At 49.9% G+C, this 20,400-nt stretch overlaps 1 protein-coding gene across 1 annotated transcript in view; it reads left to right on the forward strand.

Annotated features, from left to right (window-relative positions):
- ABCA13 (ATP binding cassette subfamily A member 13) overlaps positions 1-20,400 on the forward strand; it is a gene marked incomplete at its 5' end in the record, with an annotated part of 329,842 nt that overhangs the window by 159,243 nt on the left and 150,199 nt on the right. The window contains 7 exon segments of the mRNA XM_082473913.1: positions 1,211-1,227; positions 1,230-1,459; positions 1,576-1,753; positions 5,640-5,753; positions 9,277-9,434; positions 9,820-9,903; positions 9,907-10,050. Of these exon segments, the coding sequence (XP_082330039.1) occupies positions 1,211-1,227; positions 1,230-1,459; positions 1,576-1,753; positions 5,640-5,753; positions 9,277-9,434; positions 9,820-9,903; positions 9,907-10,050 (925 nt within the window).

A 20,400-nucleotide genomic window follows, 5' to 3' on the forward strand; every position in this document is an offset into this window, starting at 1 on the left:
TCATTTTTTGTGCCTGTTTGCAGCAGGCTGTGAGTCACCCCAGGGATGTCTCTTCCTGGCAGGTCTCAGAGGAGAGGCTGGTGGTCACTGTTTGAAATGAGAAGCTCTGAGACTCATCCAGATGTGTACACACGGTCCCATTGTATCCCCCGAAGAGGTTTGAAAATTATATAGTACACGGTTGTCAATCAAAGTTACTGAGGTGCAGTTCACATGCAGCAAGCAGTATGTGTCCAGAGGTGTGTTTGATGGGCCGACAGGCTTAGCTACAGCTGCACAGCACCCGGGGGAGGAACAGGACACTGACATTTGTGCCCACCCCCCGCCCCAAGGCCCCTGTGCCTCCTGGATCCTGGCCCCCGAGCGACCAGACCTGCTGTTTGTTGCTGTTACGCAGTTTACATTTTCTAGCGTTTCCTATAAGTGGAGTTGTGCTGGGTCCCCCATTGGCACGATGCTCGGAGACCCACGTGTGGTACTGTCGCATCAGCTGTCTGGTCCTGAGGATTCCACGCAGTGGAAACACCACAGTTGGTTTATTGTTTCACCTGTTGGTGGCAGTTGAGGTTGTGTCCAGGTTTTGGTGATTATGAACATCCATGTAGACCCCTTTGTGTGGACACACATTTTAATTTCTTTCTGTAAGTAGTTAGGAGTGGTTTGCTAGGTCTTGTGGTGGGTGTATATCTCACTTTGGAGAAAAAGAACATAGTCTGAAGCATGAATAATAAACTCCCTGAACTAGCAGACTGGGCAGTCCTCAGGTGTCCTGTGGGCAAGGCAGACAGGAGTTTCTGGAGACGGGCCTCGGCTTGTCGTGGCTTTGACGTGGCAGACGGGTGGCTCCAGCGTAGAGGAAGGAGGCCCGGCCGCAGGGCTGGGGGTCGAGGTTGCGTCTCTGCTCGGCTCACATCCCGTGAGGACTTGGGTGATCGGCTGTTTCTCTAGCCTGCTTTCTCGTCTGTGACGACAAACTCGGAGTCACCATCCTAAACTCTCAGCTCTGACGGTCGGTGGTCACAGCGCATCCCAGGGGAGCATGACCAGACCGCAGGCCCACGTCCCGCCGAGCTCTTTGCCAGTCTTTGCCTCCCTGTGTACGAGGCGGCTGGCGGGAGGTTAGGTGCGACTCCCTGCAGGCGGCAGGCGACCCCGGGGCTGCTGGGGGTCAGGGCGACAGCCCCCCTCCATTTACGTGTCTTCTCTGCAGATCTTTGCTGAGGGGGCTCTACCCCCGCCATCCGGAGCCATCGCGGTCAATGGCAGGAACCTGCAGACGGAGGCATCCTCGGTCAGGGCGGAGCTGGGCGCGTGTCCGCAGCGCGACGTGCTGTTTGACCCCCTCACGTTGCTCGAGCACCTGCCACTCTTCTCGTCCCTGAAGGCGCCACGGGGGGCCCGCCGGGAGCTGCGTGGGCATGTCCATAGGTGGGTGGCAGTAACCTCTGCCCCCTGCCCGGTGTGGGTGTGTAAGGGGTGTGGGTGCCCCGAAGTGCAGAGGACGGGCGGAGGGGGTGAGGAGCAGGTGAAAGAGCCTAAGCGGTCCTGCCGAGGAGTCTGGACATTACCCTGCAGGTAGGTGGCTGGAGGCCGCAGGGGGCGAGCAGCCTGCGGCCCGGCGGGTGTACCGGGGGCCCTGGGTGGGTGCCAGCCCTGAGACGCAGAGAGGCCGCTGAGAGCCTGAGTCACGGTTGCGAGGGAGGCCCAGGTTTGAAGGCTGTTCAAGACCACGTTGACCAGATGGGTGTCCAAGGTGGGGATGGGAGGGGTCTGGGGTCAGGGTGCGTTCTGGGGGGAGCAGAGGACACGTGTGTGGGGAGACGAGGAGGGGCTGGGCGGCAGGACGGGCCGCGAGGCCACGGAAGCTCGTCCCGTTTCACCGGGATGCATAGAAGCTGAGTCCAGAGGGCAGAGGGGACCTGAGTCCCCGGTCAGGACACAAAGTGGCATCTCTGGGAGGTGGGTGTGGAGGGGGCCGAGGGGGAAGGACAGGGCCGGGTGGGGCCTTGAGCCAGCGGGCGAGCCACTGATGTAGAAGACACGGCCGGGGTGGGTGTGAGGGCCGTGGCCCAGGCTGGGCTTGGCCGCTCGGGGGGACGCACAGCCGGGCCAGTGTGGAGGCTCCTTGTTTCCAAGCCGACTTCACGAAGCAGGACGTCAGGCGGGCCCGACCCGCGGCGGGGAGATGCTGCTTTGGGGCCAGGGTGTGAGGACGGATGGTCAGTACTGCACGGGCCTCAGAAGAAAACGGGCATCTAAGGAACTGTCACACGTGACCGCTTATCGCTGCCTTGAAATAGTTTTGCAAGATTCATTTTGTAAAGTGAGGGTTTACAGTCAGCGTGTAGTGAAGGAGAAAGCGTGCAGGGCTTGGGAGCGCTCCGCACCCCGAGACCCTGTTCCTCACCACGCGAAACGGAAAACCTTGCGGTCGGGAGCAGTGCTGGAAAACGACCCGCTGTTTCTCCAGCAGCGCCCGCCGCCGGGCGGTTGTATCCTCCACGCCTGGAAGAGAGCAGTGCTTCTCTGGATGATCTCCCTTGAAACGGGGGACTGTGTTTAGGGACAGCGGGTGTGGAGCAAGTCAGATGCAGGCGGACGCTCACGCTCGCAGGGTCAGATGCGAATCAAGTCTGAACCGAGGCAGCCCCAACCTCAGGGGACACGAGTCCATAAATCAGAGATGGTGCCCCAGGCTTCGTTTTACCAGTGGTCTCCCCCCACCCCCCAGTTCACATTGTTGGCCGGTAAGTGGCGTCTAGAGGCCGTTCTCCACTGCAGGGGGCGGGTTCACATCACGTCTTCAGAAATGGCTGCTGATGACAGCCACGCTAGTGACCGTGGGGTCTCGAATACACAGGAAAATGTCTCCTCTGTGCTAGTCAAGCCCGTCCTAAAAGACAGCAGGTACTTGCAGAGAAGTGACGCGTGTCGCTAAAGGACAGATTGGTTACGTGCCACCTACATTTTTATGAAAGTCATGGGGCACCAATCTTCATTCAAAGTATGCGCCTACCCTGGACCACGGCAGACTCCGCTCTGCTAGTGGCTGGGCCTCAGCGTAGCTCCTAACGATGCTTTGTGGGCTCCATCTTTTGATGTGGGTGCAGCAACCTCGGTGGTTATCAGTTTGCTGCGTGTTACCTGGCAACGAGGCTGGTGTGCACAGAGGTGGTCGGGGTGTGATCATGTTTTAGGACAGCTGTTCTCAATTAGAGGAGCGACGGCTGGAGCCCCTGACTCGGAGCTGGCCATTCAGTGTCAGCTCCCGTGGCAGTGCTTCGTTTCCTTAATGGGGAGCTTCGTTACAATCCTGTTCAAGGTGGACGGGATCTGGGGTAGACGTCTCAGAGGGAACATGTGTCAAGAGTCAGGTCGTTACTGTTCTGCCTTTTATTTGGAGGAGAAGGTAGGAGAAGTCAAGGAGGCGCTTTACCAATGGGATGCCGTGATGCAGTGAGCGTTAGTCTTGAGGATTCTGGCGAGCACCACAGGGCTCCAGCTGCAGGCTGGCTTGTTCAATGGTGAAGAGACGCAAGAGGGCACGTGTGCAGGTGGATGTGAGGAGAGGACAGGGCATCGATCCCTGGACCCTGCAGTGTGGAGAGGCTGGAGAGATGAGGAGGGACCCACCAGGGATGAGAGGGAGGGACCGGTGGGGACTGAGGAGGGACCAGTCCATTGAGGAGGGTCAGGTAACATGAAGACTGAAATGCGACCTCTGGACTTAGTGTAAGGAGCTGGCTGGTGACTTGGATCAGAGCCATCTCAGTAGCACAGTGGGGAGGGAGGTCTCTCTGGAGTCTGGTAGAGAGAGGACGGAAGGAGGGGGCTGGAAACCACACTTCTTCCCCCGAGTCTTGCTGCAAAAGGGAGCAAAGAAGTGGGACGTTATCAAGATGCAAGAGAAAAGGATGTTTTGAATACGGAGCAAACCACTGAGGCCGACGAGGGCGGGTGGCTTGCTGGGCACCGTCCCATGAGTGGTGGGGAGGGTTGTCGGGGGGGGGCACTCTGCGGAGGGCAGAGCCTGTGGACGCAGAGGGAAGGGAGGGGCCGCGGGGCCCAGAGGAGAGTCAGGTTTTGTGGGTGAGCGATGGCTGGAGAAAGGATGTGGTCAGAGGAGGATGCAGGGGATCAAGCCTCCGTTGGAGCTGCGGCTGCCGGAAGCAACTGGGTCCAGGGTGTGTCCTGGTCTGGAGTGCACAGGAGTGTGCTGAGTTCAAGGTCGAGAGAGAATGGGCAGGGTTTTGGTATAACATAGAAATGGAATTAGGACCTGCGTGTTTGAGAACATCTGACATCTCACTGCCTTGTTTTTCTTTTGGTTTTCTCTGCCGGTCCATGTGGGACTAATGTGGGCTTAATCAATTCACCTCCTCTGGTGTTGGAGTCACCTGGCCAGGGAGGGGTTGGGGGTCTAATGGGAATGAAGGTGAAGTCAGTCCTCTGCTGAGATGGACCGCTTGTCCTTTCCTCCCAACTGGGCTGCTGTCCACAGTAGGAGCACCTGAAAAACAAGGGCAAGAACGGCTCCAAATGTAAGTTGAGGTTCACCCCGCAGGAAATGCACGGGGACGCTGACCAACCGTCAAGTGGGCAGACTGACAACCAGACCTGAGAAGCTCTCCTGGCTCCTTCTGGGTCAGGATGAGAAATCCGCAAACAGTGAAACAGACACGAAGCATTTACTGGGTGATCAGGTGGGCAGGTCCCTGGGATTTCACCAGCCAGCGTCTCTGCCTGAGGGTTTGCAGTGTTCTGGGACCTGACAGTCTTGAAGCCAGACTGCGTGGCACCTTGTAATCCCTCCCCGGGCCTCTGCCTCTCTGGCTGCTCCTTGGCCTCCAGGAAGTTGTGAACCCGCCTGCGGCTCCGCGGGAGGGAATCCGCTGGGTGTGGGCGCTCAGGGGAGGGTTTCGGGGGGCACTGCTCTAAGAGGGGCTGCACAGAGGGTGAGATTAGGTAGGTGGGGGGAGCTAAGTGTTCCCAAGAGTTCACGGGGTGCAGAGTGAAAGGTTACCTGTGAGGAAAGACGGCGGTGGCTCCTCCCATTGGGAGATGCCGACGTCTGAAATCAGCGTGGAGACTGAAGGCTCCCGGAGATAAGAGGGGGCCGATCCCCACTTTAACAGCGTCTGATCATCCCTCAGTCAGGAAGGGGCTGCTCCAGATGTAGCGCACGTGGGCCAGAGTCCAGACCTTCCGCAGACGCGCCTGGCGGGCTCCTCTGGCCGCCCCACCGGCCTCCGCAGAGTCCCGAGGGAAGGGAGGGCCCTCGGCGGCAGGTGTGAGCGAAGCCCAGAGAGGAGACAGCACGTATTTCCTACAAACGGGACCTAAGGGCAGGTCCTGCTCACGAGGCCCCGCGCTGGGTCCCCTGACGTGGCTCCATCTGGACCCCTCGGAGGCCGGTGCTGTCCCGTCAGGACTCGTGGGCAACGTGGGTTCTGGGCCTCCTCCGTGTTTCTGGGCCTCTTAGGAAGAGCTCGGTGCTCGCAAGGCATTGTTTGTGGAGTGGGATTCGGAGCTCGGGGAGGTTAGGGCTGTGCCCTCGTTCCAGAACTCTCCAGGACGCGGGGCTGGCGCAGCACCTGCCCCAACACGCCCGCGCCCTCTCGGGGGGCACGTGGAGTAAGCTGTCCCTCGGCATCACTCTCCTCGACGCGTCGTGGTCCCGGACGAGCCCACCGGCGGGGTGGACCCGTGTTCCCGGCGTGGCGTCTGGGACGCGCTCCTCGAACACCGAGAAGGTGGGGCCGGGCGGCGCTCCGCGTTCTCTTCCCGCGACACCGCCGTGGAGGAGGGGAGCGAGGAGCGTATCCCAGCACATTACCCTCCTCGGGGAAAGACATTTCCCGGGAACCCACGGAGACACACCCGTCGTGCAGCATCTCCGTGGTGCCGGGCGTCTGGGGGTTGCTCAGCCTCGGCAGCGGGGCCATCGAGCTTGTCACGCCTGATGTCGGTGGACACCTCACGCATCCACGTTGGGCTCCATTCTGGAGTAATTCTGGGATTACGAGGAGGGATGTCCCAGCTATAATCAGGAGAAAGCCCTCCCTTTCCTCGGGGAGGAAACCGAGGCACAGAGAGAAGGGCTGGGGTTTGCTCACAGCCACAGGGGAGGTTCCCCGAGCCAAGGGTGGAGCCTGGGCTGTGGTTTGGAAGTTTCGTGTTCCTCACTTGTATTATTGTGTACACTATTTCCAACTTAGGACATTAGATGGGCAGTTACTGACTGCCAGCTTCTGATTCCTGCTGTGATTCTGAAGCACTGCAGCCAGGAAGCACTGCATTTCACACAGAAACACTGGAGTTTGGAAAAAGCATCGGGAAGAGGGAAATGTACCCAGTGCTGCTGCTAGGCACGCGTGGGAGCAACGGCGGCAGGGTTACCGTGGAAGCTTGTAAAATGTTGTTTTCTTTCGTTTTTGGACTTCTGAGTACAAAGCCTTTTTGACTTAACCTGAAACCTTCACCTCCCTGGGGAAGATTAGGATTTGCTTCTTAAGAAATGCAGGGAGAAGGGACCAGAAAAAAGTCATTATATTCTCTCCTTAAGGCAGAAAAGATGCTCCTGTTCGTCCCTTAAAGCTTGGTCGTAAGGCCGGGGTCGGGGAGGAGACCTGAAAGGACCACCCCATCCTTTTCTGTTGCAGAAACCTAGGGGGGTCGTGGAGGGAGAAGACAGAAAAGGCCGCAGGGCACCCTGGGCTGGGCGACCGCTCCGGGACTGTGAGGTGGTCAGGGGTGAGGGGTCCTCCCGACCCGGTGCAGCCGCATCAGAGCTCATGAGGCCCAGCGGGACGCTGGCCCAGGGCCGCACCCGTGGTGCCTGTCCCGCACTTTCACAGCCCCCAGCTTCTGCACTGAGAGGACGGCAGAGCCTGCCAGGGATGCTGCCTCCAGGGGTGAGGTGGGCCCTGGAAACTGGGGGAGACTCGGGGTCTGGCGGCCAGCAGGACCGAGGGCCCCAGGGGGGCAGAGGACCCCGTGCCGTGGGCTGACCCTGTCCAAGGCCCTGCTACACAGGTGGGGCGGGGACAGGACCAGGTGGTCCCGGTCGTCACCCGGGGCCAGAGGATGCTGACCACGCCGGGCCCGAGCCCCTCACCCTGCCCACTGCCCCGCGATCACAGCTCCCCCCTCTCTCCTCTTACCTGAGGCCCTTTGGGGAGAAAAGTAGGATGAGAAATCGTGACCCTCTGTGCAAGAGACTTTGGGCACCACTTAAAGGGAGAGGTCACGTTTTGAGATAAAATGAACATAAACCCTTTCCCTGCCCCGGGAGTGGGGTTGATGAAGAGGACAGGTGAGAGGCGGGCAGGTCAGCAGATATTGTTACTCTGCTCGCCTGAGTTGCAGTGCACAGTAAACACCACAGGCTGTTGGCTCTTGTTTATTTTAAAAATCAGAGCTGGGGCCTTCAGAGCTCAGCTGACAGAACATTTGAGTCACGATCATACTTTGCACAGAAAACCAGATACGATAAAAGTCTCAGAAACAGGCAGTTTTCTTCAAATTCTGTTGTTATAAATTAAATATATTCTCACTGTTCTAGGTCATTTGGCAATGGTTGTCTCTGGGGGCTCCTTTGGAAGAGTCTGTGCACTGACGGACGTGTGAAATCAGTAGGATAATACGGGTGGTACCAGGAGGGAAATAGGTTTTCAAGCGTCAACATTTAGCGGTGTCTGGAAACAGCCCCAAACCTCCAGGCAGCTGTGCCACAGCTTTGTAAACCAGATCTAAGGGCGGCACAAAAGCAAGCGATCCCTGCTGAGTAGAAGGAGGCTCTGCTGGCAGAACACGGGGCGTTTGGCGCTCCGACTCCCTGGGATGTGATCCGCGTTTCCTGCTGAGTGATGCTTGGTGCTGAGGTCCTGGTCAGCCCTAGGACTGGTGCTTCCAGGCCTCCCTTGGAGGACCAATAAGGATGGAAAAGGTACCAGAGCACATTGGTCCACTCGTCCCCCTCCTGCTCTACACATCCTGGACGACCTGGGAAATGACCCCACGCCTCTGGACTCCAGTTTGCAAGTGGAGACAGTCACGCGCCTTGTGGGGCTGTGTGTGAAGTGAGTGTGTGAAAGTGCACAGCTCAGTGCCTGGTACGTGGGTGCTTGGCCAGTGGCCGCTCATCACTGTTGTTAAAACGGACAAGAGAAGCGGCTGGGGAAGGACCACTTTCCGAGGAGAGGGGACCAAACGCACCACCTGAACTGGGGGAACGCTAAAGTGGTGTCTTACCGAGCGGCACTTGTCCTTTGAGGTTTTGGGGGGTGTCTTGAATTCCCTAAATGTCCACTGAGAAGCATCAAACACCTGTGAACTTAATTTACATTTTTTTGGAATTTACATTCCAGCTAACTTTCATTTTCAGATGACTTGATTGTCTGGAAACACATCATCTGGACTCTAAACTGTCTCTAACCCCAGATCAAGGACTGAGCACATTTTCTTAGCCTTGAAGGACCTCTCATGCCAGGGGGTTGGCCTTGGCCTTTGGGACACATCTCTGGTGATATTGGCCGCTGTGCTCTAGGATCTATATATCATGGTTTCTTTTTAGATTCAGTTAAAAAAAAAATGAATTGAGAATCCTCGTCTTTCCGTCTTTCTCTGCTATTTAAAAATATAAAATCTGGTAGAGTTAAAAACGTGTTCGGGCTTCTCTCTTGGAAAATTTGCTTTTGAGATGAGAATCAATCAATGGGTTTATTTCTATTCAGTGAACTAGAATAGGTAGAATGGGCTCGACGTAGGCCTGAGAGCTTCCCTTCAGGTAGCTGAAGTGAACTTTATGAAAACACCTTGCAGGAACTCTGGCCTTCTGAGGTCAGTCTGGCCCCTTTCATCCCCCCAGCAAACGTAGTTAAACTCGACAAGAGAGAGAATTCATAGGGGACACGTATGAGCCGAGCGTTTGTTTCTGCAAAAAGCGGCCATGTGCCCTGTGCTTGGTGGGGCCTTTCTTCCTGGGGAGGCCCTGGCCCCTGCCCCCCGCCTGAAACGCACTCTCTGTGGCCACAGCCGCCGTGATCTCTTCCGGACAGGGCGGCTGGCCCCGGGGACTCCCTGGCTTGTCTCTCAGTGTCACCCTTCACAATGGAGGGCTTGCAGAAGCTGTGTCCTAACCCAGAGGCGTTTCCGGGCTTCAGATTTGGAGGGTGACCTCGGCTAACTTAAAACCCTTTGACACCACCCACCCCCGCGTTGGCTCCCCCCACTGGAGGTTCGAGATGGACCCCTGGCATGTTGTGCGGGTCTGATGCCGTACCGTCATCTTCACCACCCACCAGCTGGACGAGGCCGAGGTGCCGAGTGACCGCGTGGCCGTGCTGCAGCAGGGGCGGCTCCAGTGCTGCGGCACCCTCTCCAGCCTGACCCAGGCCCACGGCCGGGGCCTCCGCCTGACGCTCAGCAAGGAGGTGAGACCCCGGGGGTAGGTGCAGGGAGACATGAACCTCCTCGGGGGGCAGAGGAGACAGATCCAGACTGTTCCCCGGTCACAACATTTCCACGTTGGGGTCAGGTCACTCAGCAGGTGTTTATTCTGAATCCAGCCCGGGCCTTGCCTGCTGTAGGTCTCGGGGAGGTGACAGAACAGGACACAAGGTCCTTGGGGTCTCAGTCCTTGTGGAGGAAATGATGTGCCTGAGAAAGGGAGAAACAGAATGTGGACACTGGTGGGTGTGGAGCAGGAATTGGGATTTCAAAATAATTTGCTTAGGGATACATGTGAGATCAGTTGATGTAAATTTGGTATGTTTGGGTTTACATTCCTTGCTGTTCCCTGACTTTTTTTTTGGATAGCCTTCTGTTCTGGAGGCCAGTGACCCGAAGAACACAGCCTGTGCCACGTCTCTGATGCAGACCTACATCCCACAGGCATCCCTCTGAGGCAGCAGCTGGGGTGAGCTGAGCTACACAATCCCTGAGGATGCAGACAGAGCCTGCTTCAAAGGGCTTTTCCAGGCCCTGGACCGGAACCTTCACCACCTGCACCTGACGGGCCATGGGATCTCAGACACCAGCTTAGAAGAGGCACATTCTGATGAAAGATGCTTGAGCAGGCTTTTCTGGTTTGTGCTTTGCCACTCAGGGCGTGATGGGGACCCTGTGCGTGTTCATTCATTTCCCAGCTCTGACTGGCGTTTAATATACGCGACAGGTGACTGTGGTCCTTTAGCGGAAATAGCATTTTTATATTCGAGAACTTTGGTGTCTTTAATCCAGAATCACTGGCTCTCCAGACAGTTTCAGGAGCGGGAGGCTGCCTGGTCGTAGTTCCTCACCTGGAGGCACCTTTGTCTTTCCTCTGTGGACCTAGTCCTGCTCAGAAGCCCCGGCCCACGGTGGGCAAAGATGTGCAGAAGGTCACGTAGGGGAGCAGTGCGGCCCCCACTCTGCTCCCCTCTCCCCGGGACAGAGCCGGCCGGCACCAGCCCCTCGGTGTGGGTGTGGTTTCTTTGCAATGGGCGCTCAGAGGAGTCCGAGCCAGGCCTTTCCTCCACGAGGAAGCTGCTGCTTTGTGTAACCAAACCTTGAGGTTGGTGTGAGCCAGATCTGAGTTTTAGGAAGTGCTGCAGATTTAAAATAAAAATCAAGTGCTGCAAAATGAAAATTTTAAAAAATCTGGGAAGAACCTTGGGCCACCTTCTCTGTATTGCCTGAGAATAGTAATAGTGGCCGATCAGGTTTTATGTTAGTAGTTGGCACTTAGAGTCTAAAACAACATCTGGGACTTTAAATGACCGTGAGAATTAAAATAGTGTGGCTTTCAGAATGTCAAAGGCTGAACTTTTGGTTTGGGTTTTGGAAGGGATTTGGGGGCTGAAGGCACATCACTGGGTCAGCGATGCAGGAGGAGAAGCAGCCACTTGTGTGTAAATCGGTGTGACCCCAAGTGGTGATAGCAGCCACTATGATTTTTGTCTGGAATAAGTGGCCATAGAAGATTGTAAAGCAGTAAAAGGTTTAGTTACAGACTGCTTTTATACGTAGAATGTATTTGATTCTCCCCTCCTAACTCTGTAACTTACTATCATTCCTGTTTTAAGGTTGAGGCTCAGGTAGGCTAATTTCTTTACCCCAAACCACACCGCTCATAAATGACAGGTTTTCTGACAGGGAGTCCAGTTAAATGTGCCCATGACCTTGTGGGCGATGCTCTGCCTTCCATGGACCGTCAGCCGTCACCTTGTCCTTTTGAATAGGGCAGTCGGGGCCCACAGGCCAGCAAGGAGCAGCCTGATACTTACCCAGGAAGGATACAGGCTGCTTCCTAAGCCAGAGAGTGTGGAGTTGTGAATCTCCTGTGTCAGGGCCGGCTCCCCTGCTGTCGCGCTTCCGGCCACGACATGTATGCCAACTCGAGGAAAGGCAGCCCCAATCCGGGGTTCCAGCAGCGCTGCTTGCCTCTTCTCCCCACCCTCTGTGGTCCACTCCATGACCCCTCTCTGCCTTGTCATCTCACCCCGGGTGCTGAGGGGTCCTTGGTGCCCAGCTCCATCCCAGCTGCACCTGTGCCCGCTCGGCACCAGTGGCAGCCGGTAAATGTTTCCTGAATGACCATGTGTCCGGCTTCTGGGAGCAGCCTGTCCCAGTGGATGGGGCGGGAGCCCTGAACCAGCCGGGTCTCAGTACACACCTTTCTCCCTCCAGTACCTGTGGCCTTGAATGAGTCACTCTAATTCTTTTTTTTTTTGCTTATTATTATCTGTATTTTTTTAAAATACAGCAGGTTATTAGTTATCTATTTTATACATATTAGTGTATATATATCAATCCCAGTCTCCCAATTCATCACACCCCCCCTGCCCCCCCCGCTTTGCCCCCTTGGTGTCCATACGTTTGTTCTCTATGTCTGTGTCTCTATTTCTGCCCTGCAAACTGGTTCATCTGTACCATTTTTCTAGTTTCCACATATATGCGTTAATATATGATATTTGTTTTTCTGACTTACTTCACTCTATACGACAGACTCTAGGTCCATCCACCTCACTACAAATGACCCAATTTCGTTCCTTTTTATGACTGAGTAATATTCCCTTGTATATATGTACCACATCATCTTTATCCATTCATCTGTCATTGGGCATTTACGTTGCTTCCATGTCCTGGCTATTGTAAATAGTGCTGCAGTGAACATTGGGGTGCATGTGTCTTTTTGAATTATGGTTTTCTCAAGATATATGCCCAGTAGTGGGATTGCTGGGTCATATGGTAATTCTATTTTTAGTTTTTTAAGGAACCTGGATACTGTTCTCCATAGTGGCTGTATTGATTTACATTCCCAACAACAGTGAAAGGGGGTTCCCTTTTCTCCACACCCTCTCCAGCATTTGTTGTTTGTAGATTTTCTGATGATGGCCATTCTGACTGGTGTGAGGTGATACCTCATTGTAGTTTTGATTTGCATTTCTCTAATAGTGATGTTGAGCACCTTTTCAAATGCCTCTTGGCCATCTGTATATCTTCTTTGGAGAAATGTCTACTTAGGTCTTCTGCACATTTTTTAATTGGTTTTTTTTTTTTTAATATTGAGCTGCATGAGCTGTCTATATATTTTGCAGATTAATCCTTTGCCTGTTGATTCATTTGCAAATATTTTCTTCCATCCTAAGGGTTGTCTTTTTGTATTGTTTATAGTTTCCTTTGCTGTGCAAAAGCTTTTAAGTTTCATTAGGTCCCATTTGTTTATTTTTGTTTTTATTTCCATTACTCTAGGAGGTGGATCAAAAAAGATCTTGCTGTGATTTATGTCAAAGAGTGTTCTCCCTATGTTTTCCTCTCAGAGTTTTATATTGTCTCATCTTACATTTAGGTCTTTAATCCATTTTGAGTTTATTTTTGTGTATGGTGTTAGGGAGTCTTCTGATTTCATTCTTTTACAGGTAGCTGTCCTGTTTTCCCAGCACCACTTATTGAAGAGACTCTTTTCTCCATTGTATTTTCTTGCCTCCTTTGTCATAGATTAAGTGACCATAGATGCATGGGTTTATCTCTGGGCTTTCTATCCTGTTCCATTGATCTATATGTATGTTTTTGTGCCAGTACCATATTGTCTTGATTACTGTGGCTTTGTAATATACTCCGAAGTCAGGGAGTCTGATTCCTCCAGCTCCATTTTTTTCTCCTCAATATTGCTTTGGCCATTCGGGGTCTTTTGTGTCTCCATACATATTTTAAGATTTTTTGTTCTAGTTCTGTAAAAAGATGCCACTGGTAGTTTGACAGGGATTGCATTGAATCTGTAGTTTGCTTTGGGTAGTAGAGTCATTTTCACAATATTGATTCTTGCAATCCAAGAACATGGTATATCTCTCCATCTGTTTGTGTCATCTTTGGTTTCTTTCATCAGTGTCTTATATTTTTCTGAGTACAGCTCTTTTGCCTCCTTAGGTAGGATTATTCCTAGGTATTTTATTCTTTATGTTGAAATGGTGAATGGGATTGTTTCCTTGATTTCTCTTTCTGATCTTTCGTTGTTAGTGTATAGGAATGACAGAGATTTCTGTTCATTAATTTTGTATCCTGCAACTTTACCAAATTCATTGATGAGCTCTAGTAGTTTTCTGGTAGCATTTTTAGGATTCTCTATGTACAGTATCATGTCATCTGCAAACAGTGACAGTTTTACTTCTTCTTTTCCAGTTTATATTCCTTTTATTTCTTTTTCTTCTCTGATTGCTGTGGCTATGACTTCCAAAACTATGTTGAATAATAGAGGTGAGAGTGGACGTCCTTGTCTTGTTCCTGATCTTAGAGGAAATGCTTTCAGTTTTTCACCATTGAGAATGATGTTTGCTGTGGGTTTGTCGTATGTGGCCTTTATTATGTTGAGGTAAGTTCCCTCTATGCCCACTTTCTGGAGAGTTTTTATCATAAATTGGTGTTGAATTTTGTCAAAAGCTTTTTCTGCATCTGTTGAGATGATCATATGGTTTTTATTCTTCAATTTGTTAATATGGTGTATCACAATGAATGATTTGCATGTATTGAAGAATCCTTACATCCCTGGGATAAATCCCACTTGATCATGGTGTATGATCCTTTTAATGTATTGTTGGATTCAGATTGCTAGTATTTTGTTGAGGATTTTTGCATCTATATTCATCAGTGCTATTGGTCTGTAGTTTTCTTTTTTTATAGTGTCTTTGTCTAGTTTTGGTATCAGGGTGATGGTGGCCTCATAGAATGAATTTGGAAGTATTCCTTCCTCTGCAATTTTTTGGAAGAGTTTGAGAAGGATGGGTGTTAGCTGTTCTCTAAATGTTTGATAGAATTCACCTGTGAAGCCATCTGGTCCTGGACTTTTTAGGGGAGATTTTTAATCACAATCTCATTACTTGTGTTTGGTCTGTTCATATTTTCTATTTCTTCCTGGTTCAGTTTTGGAAGGTTATACATTTCTAAGAATTTGTGCATTTCTTCCAGGTTGTACATTTTATTGGCATAGAGTTGCTTGCAGTAGGCTCTTATGATGCTTTGTATTTCTGTGGTGTCCATTGTAACTTTTCCTTTTTCATTTCTGATTTTATTGATTTGAGTCCTTTCCCTTTTTTTCTTGATGAGTCTGGCTAAAGGGTATCAGTTTTGTTTATCTTCTCAAAGAACCAGCTTTTTGTTTTATTGATCTTTGCTATTGTTTTCTTTGTTTCTATTTCATTTATTTCTGCTCTGATCTTTATGATTTCTTTTCTTCTACTGACTTCGGGTTTTGTTTGTTCTTCTTTCTATAGTTCCTCTAGGTGTAAGGTTAGATTGTTTATTTGAGATTTTTCTAGTTTCTTGAGGTAGGATTTTATTGCTATAAACATCCCTCTTAGAACTGCTTTTGCTGCATCCCATAGGTTTTGGATCATCATGTTTTTGTTGTCATTTGTCTCTAGGTGTTTTTTGGTTTCCTCTTTGATTTCTTCAGTGATCTCTTGGTTATTTAGTAATGTATTGTTTAGCTTCCATGTGTTTGTGTTTTTTACGTTTTTTTCCCTGTCATTTATTTCTAATCTCATAGCATTGCGGTTGGAAAAGATGCTTGATACGATTTCAATTTTCTTAAATTTACCAAGGCTTGCTTTGAGGCCCAGCATGTGGTCAACCCTGGAGAATGTTCCGTGTGCATTTGAGAAGAAAGTGTAATCTGCTGTTTTTGGATGGAATGTCCTGTAAATATCAATTAAATCTGTCTGGTCTGTTGTGTCACTTAAAGCTTGTGTTTCCTTCTAAATTTTCTGTGTGGATGATCTGACCACTGGTGAAAGTGAGGTGTTAAAGTCCCCCGCTATTACTGTGTTACTGTCGATTTCCTCTTTTATGGCTCTTAGTAGTTGCCTTATATGTTGAGGTGCTCCTATGTTGGGTGCGTATAGGTTTATAATTGTTATATCTTCTCTTTGGATTGATCTCTTGATCATTATGTAGTGCCCTTCCTTGTCTTTTGTAACATTCTTTATTTTAAAGTCTATTTTATCTGATATGAGTATTGCTACTCCAGCTTTCTTTTGATTTCCATATGCATGGCATATCTTTTTCCATCCCCTCACTTTCAGTCTGTATGTGTGCCTAGGTCTGAAGTGGGTCTCTTGTATACAGCATATATATGGGTCTTGTTTTTGTATCCATTCAGCAAGCCTGTGTCTTTTGGTTGGAGCATTTAATCTATTCACGTTTAAGGTAATTACTGATATGCATGTTCCTATTACCATTTTCTTAATGTTTTGGTTTTGTTTTTGTAGGTCCTCTTCTCTTGTGTTTCTCACTTAGAGAAGTTCCTTTAGCATTTGTTGTAGAGCTGGTTTGGTGGTGCTGAATTCTCTTAGTTTTTGCTTGTCCATAAAGCTTTTGATTTCTCCATCGAATCTGAATGATATCCTTGCCAGGTAGAGTAATATTGGTTGTAGGGTCTTCCCTTTCCTCACTTTAAATATGTCCTGCAACTCCCTTCTGGCTTGTAGAGTTTCTGATGAGAAATCAGCTGTTAACCTTATGGGAGTTCACTTGTATGTTATTTGTCATTTTTCCCTTGTTGCTTTTAATAATTTTTCTTTGTCTTTAATTTTTGTCAATTTGATTACTATGTGTCTCAGCATGTTTCTCCTTGGGTTTATCTTGCCTGGGACTCTCTGAGCTTCCTGGACTTGGGTGTCTATTTCCTTTCCTGTGTTAGGGAAGTTTTCGACTATAATCTCTTGAAATATTTTCTCAGGTCCTTTCTCTCTCTCTTCTCCTCTTGGGACCCCTATAATGAGAATGTTGGTGCATTTAATGTTGTCCCAGAGGTCTCTTAGGCTGTCTTCATTTCTTTTCATTCTTTTTTCTTTATTCTGCTCTGTGGCAGTGAATTCCACCATTCTGTCTTTCATGTCACTTATCTGTTCTTTTCCCTCATTTATTCTGCTATTGATTCCTTCTAGTGTATTTTTCATTTCAGTTATTGTACTGTCATCTCTGTTTGCTCTTTAATTCTTCTAGGTCTTTGTTAAACATTTCTTGCATCTTCTCGATCTTTGCCTCCATTCTTTTTCTGAGGTCCTGGATCATCTTCACTATGATTATTCTGAATTATTTTTCTGGAAGGTTGCCTATCCCCACTTCATTTTGTTGTTTTTTTGGGGTTTTCTGTTGTTCCTTCATCTGGTACATAGTTCTCTGCCTTTTCATTTTGTCTGTCTTTCTGTGAATGTGGTTTTTGTTCCACAGGCTGCAGGATTGTAGTTCTTCTTGTTTCTCTGCTATTTGTATTTTATCTGTAAGAAAACTGAGGCTTAATGAGGTTAACTTGTCCAATTTCACAGATAAGTGGCAGAGGGGATTCACAACTACATGTCTTCTTCCCTTACTCTTTCCAATGGATGACACAGCATCCCTGAAGTTGTTACTGTTATTTTCAAACTTTAATCTCACAGAACAAGGATCCCGGAGAAAGTCAGTGGTGTGGTTGTTTCCATTGCTCCATAGTGTCATTCAGAATGTACCCCTGTTCTATCTGTCCACTCGATCATCCTCAGTAAGTTAGGAATATTGTCCCTCAAGCTCTAACCACTATCACCTCAAAAACCAACTCAATGGTGGTAAGAGAAGGTGAAGCATCCTACCAACTTGCCTCTCATTTTTGACTAATGAGAATTGAGTCACTCGACTTCTGAGCCTCAGTTTTCTAATCTTTAAAATGGAACAATTAGAACAGTTTCCATGATTATTCCAAATAACCATTAATAGTTAAATGCCTGGAAAAAATTGGGCAAAATGTAAAGGTCCTTCTTGCCTACAAATCATAGAATGTGAGACTGGCCATGGCTTTGGGGTAACAGTGGAATTAAATTGCATCTGTGCTCCAGGAAAAGGCACTTCTTGTCCAGGGGTTTCTGGCCAATGCCCATCCTGCCTGTGTGGATGCAGAAGATGGGGCATTTCCTGTGGCTTGAGTCAGGGTGGGTCAGAGTTCTCCGTGACCTGGGTGGAGGGCCCGGGTTGCTGCTTGGAGCCCTGGCCACACACCACTGGTCACTGAGGCCTGGCTAACAAATCCCAGTAGCATGCTGGGAAGCTAGTAATTTGTACAGTTAGGAACCTTTGTCTCGTGTGAATCACAGTTTTCCTTCTGATGTGACGAGGTGGTGCCTTTGAGGGTTGTTTTGCCAGTGTGGGTCACTTGAAAGTAAAAATGTTTCTTCTGGATTGTAAGAAGAAGCGACTGGCAATCACGCACAGACTTGCTGCCCAGTGTCTGGCTCTGGAATCATCCACAGCTTACCAGGTGTTTCCTAGCTTGTGGTGTCTGGCGTGGACAGACAGACGTGTCCTGTGTTTGCTGGAGTGTCAGGCAGGGCAGCAGGGCCTAAGGGGACATGGCTCAACTTTTCAGGCCACACACACTTATCAATAACCATGAGCGTTCACCCTCGTCGTGTGTATACTCATTTATTTATGCCTAAACCCACAGCTAGAATGCGCGTTCCCTTCCTGTAAGTGGTGTCTTGTCTGCTGCCAGTAAAGGAGGAGTCCTCGGGAGTCCTGTGATGCTTGTGGTTAGGTGGAGTGAAGTTTTGTGGAGTGACTGGCTCAACTCTTTTATGGCTTTAAACATCACAGGGAGAATGGTGAGGAGGGTATTTAAGTTTTGGGCAGATGTTTAGCTTTTAAATGTTTTGTTAATTAGTACGTGTCATGTAACTATCTCAAGGCAAACTGAACATCCAGGGAGAGGATTATTGAAAACTACGCTTTATATAAATAAGACACTTCAATATTCATTTTATAACGTGTTTCCTCCCTCCCTCCCTCCTTCCCTCCCTCTCTCCCTCGCTTCCTTCCTTCCATTTCTCCTCCCTCTCTTCCACCTAACCCTTTCCTTCCTTTCTTTCAAATGATTGGTTCTGGCTGCATTTTTCAGCCCTACCCTGAGATTACAACAAGGAACCTTCTAGAGCAGGAGAGATGCCAGCCCTGCTGTTTACTTGTTTGCTTATGCTTGTACCACTCATATTATCTGCCAGATCTTTTAAAGCCACTTGTCTTCTTTGTAAGCATATTTTAGTAAAATCTAGACAAATCAATGGAAAATTGACTTAAACGGCAACAGGAAGCTGTGGCCTGCGGAACCGGAGGGAACAATGAGGCGGCCGCTGTCACCATCGCCCGTAGCCACGCCGGCCGACAGAGGACACCATGGCCACACCTTAAATGTTAGGGATTCCTAACTGCTGACGGGGTTTATCTAGGAGTAGAAACCGAGGTTTTCGTATGTTCCCCTCACACCTGGGCGATGGTGACGTGCCTGGGAGCCCTGGCCTGGACACCCTGTGGGACAGCCTTCCAGGGTTGTGGCTGAATTGAGGGAGGTCCAGCATAGGCCCTGGACTCAGAGTCCGCAGGCTGTGGTCCCCCCTTAGCGGGATGTGTGCTCTCCATGCTTGGTGACCCCATTGAAAGCTGGGCGCCCTGAGGAGCGGGGAGCTGGGCTGATGGAGGGGACCCCAGCACAGGGCCTAGTGTGATTCAGTTTGACTGGGGTCCATGTGGAATGTCCGGCAGGGTGGGGGGTCTGAGGGCCTGCGAGCCCCGAGGGCTGGCCACATGGGTGGTCCTCCACTGCATCCTGGACTCCCTCCCCCCTGCCCCGGATGGCGGGTGGCCCAGGAGCCTCCACACTGCTGTGCAGGGCCATCCCTTCCTCCTGCCAGTCCCCGTCACCTGCCAGCCTCCTTGCCCAGCCTCCCCTGGGCCCCCATTCCTGGCTTCTCCCTGATTTCTGGCGCCCCACCCTCACGCCCTCCTTGCCCTCCTCCCCGGAGACCTGGGGCTTGTTAGCACCTTGCCCAGAATTTTAATCAGATTGGAAATCTCATTGCATACATACTTTTTTTTTTTTAAAAGGAGTTACCCAATTAATACTATTTACCTCAAGCAATATCCATTTTTTCCCATAACCATGATTTTTATGACTACATAATTTCTGGTATAAAAAAAGCTCCATCATACAGTTTCTCACTTCTGCCTTGTAGGGCACTTAATTTATTTGCAGTGTTTCCATGTTAGGAATAAGATGACACACATGTCTGTGAACAAGGCTGGGGGGGCTCCTGCCATCCTCTCCTTAGACTTAGAAGTGTAATTTCTGGGACAAAGACATAAACCTTCAGACCTGTGATCTTGTCAGATAGCTGCTTCCCAAAGTGGTTGTACCTGTTTGCAACCCCAGTGTTTTCCCCTGGGCCTTGTAACCTCCCCCTGCCCCCGAGGGCCCAGTGTGTCCTGTTCATGGCTCTGTTCATCACCCCTCACGGCAGGCAGCGGGGGAGGTGGGGGGGTGTGGGGGAAGCGCGAGCCAGTGGGTTTTTGGGCTGTGCCTACTGTCAGGGTGAAGCCGGTCCCATGTCCTAGGCTGGAACTTCATTTTCCTCATCCCTAAAATAGACATATCTTCCCTAACTTTCATACACAGTTTTTGCTTGGATCGAGTTATATAATAATACTGAGAATAGGTAACAAATAGCAAGAAAACACACAAAGGTGAGGACTTACCAATATTGCTTTTCCTGCTACTTATATCTGAAATACCTGTGCAGTGATTTATTCTGAAATTAAGCATTTCTGTTATTTTTAATGTTATGGTCGGTGTTCCATCACAGTGCAACCTCTAAAAATGATTTTTATGCTATATTCCTTAAATATTCCTCTTTCTGTTTAGTTATTTGCCTTTCTTCTCCAAAATATTATTTATACTTTACCCATCCACGTTCGTTTTGAACATTCCTTGGCTTTTATTGAGCTATAGTTGATTTACAATGTTGTATTAGTTTCTGGTGTGCAGCAAGTAATTCAAATATATATATATATATATATATATATATATATTCACGTTATTTTCCATTAGAGTTGACTACAAGA

The sequence above is a fragment of the Balaenoptera physalus genome, assembly GCF_965194825.1.
Source record: "Balaenoptera physalus genome assembly, chromosome: 8".
Lineage (NCBI taxonomy): Eukaryota > Metazoa > Chordata > Mammalia > Artiodactyla > Balaenopteridae > Balaenoptera > Balaenoptera physalus.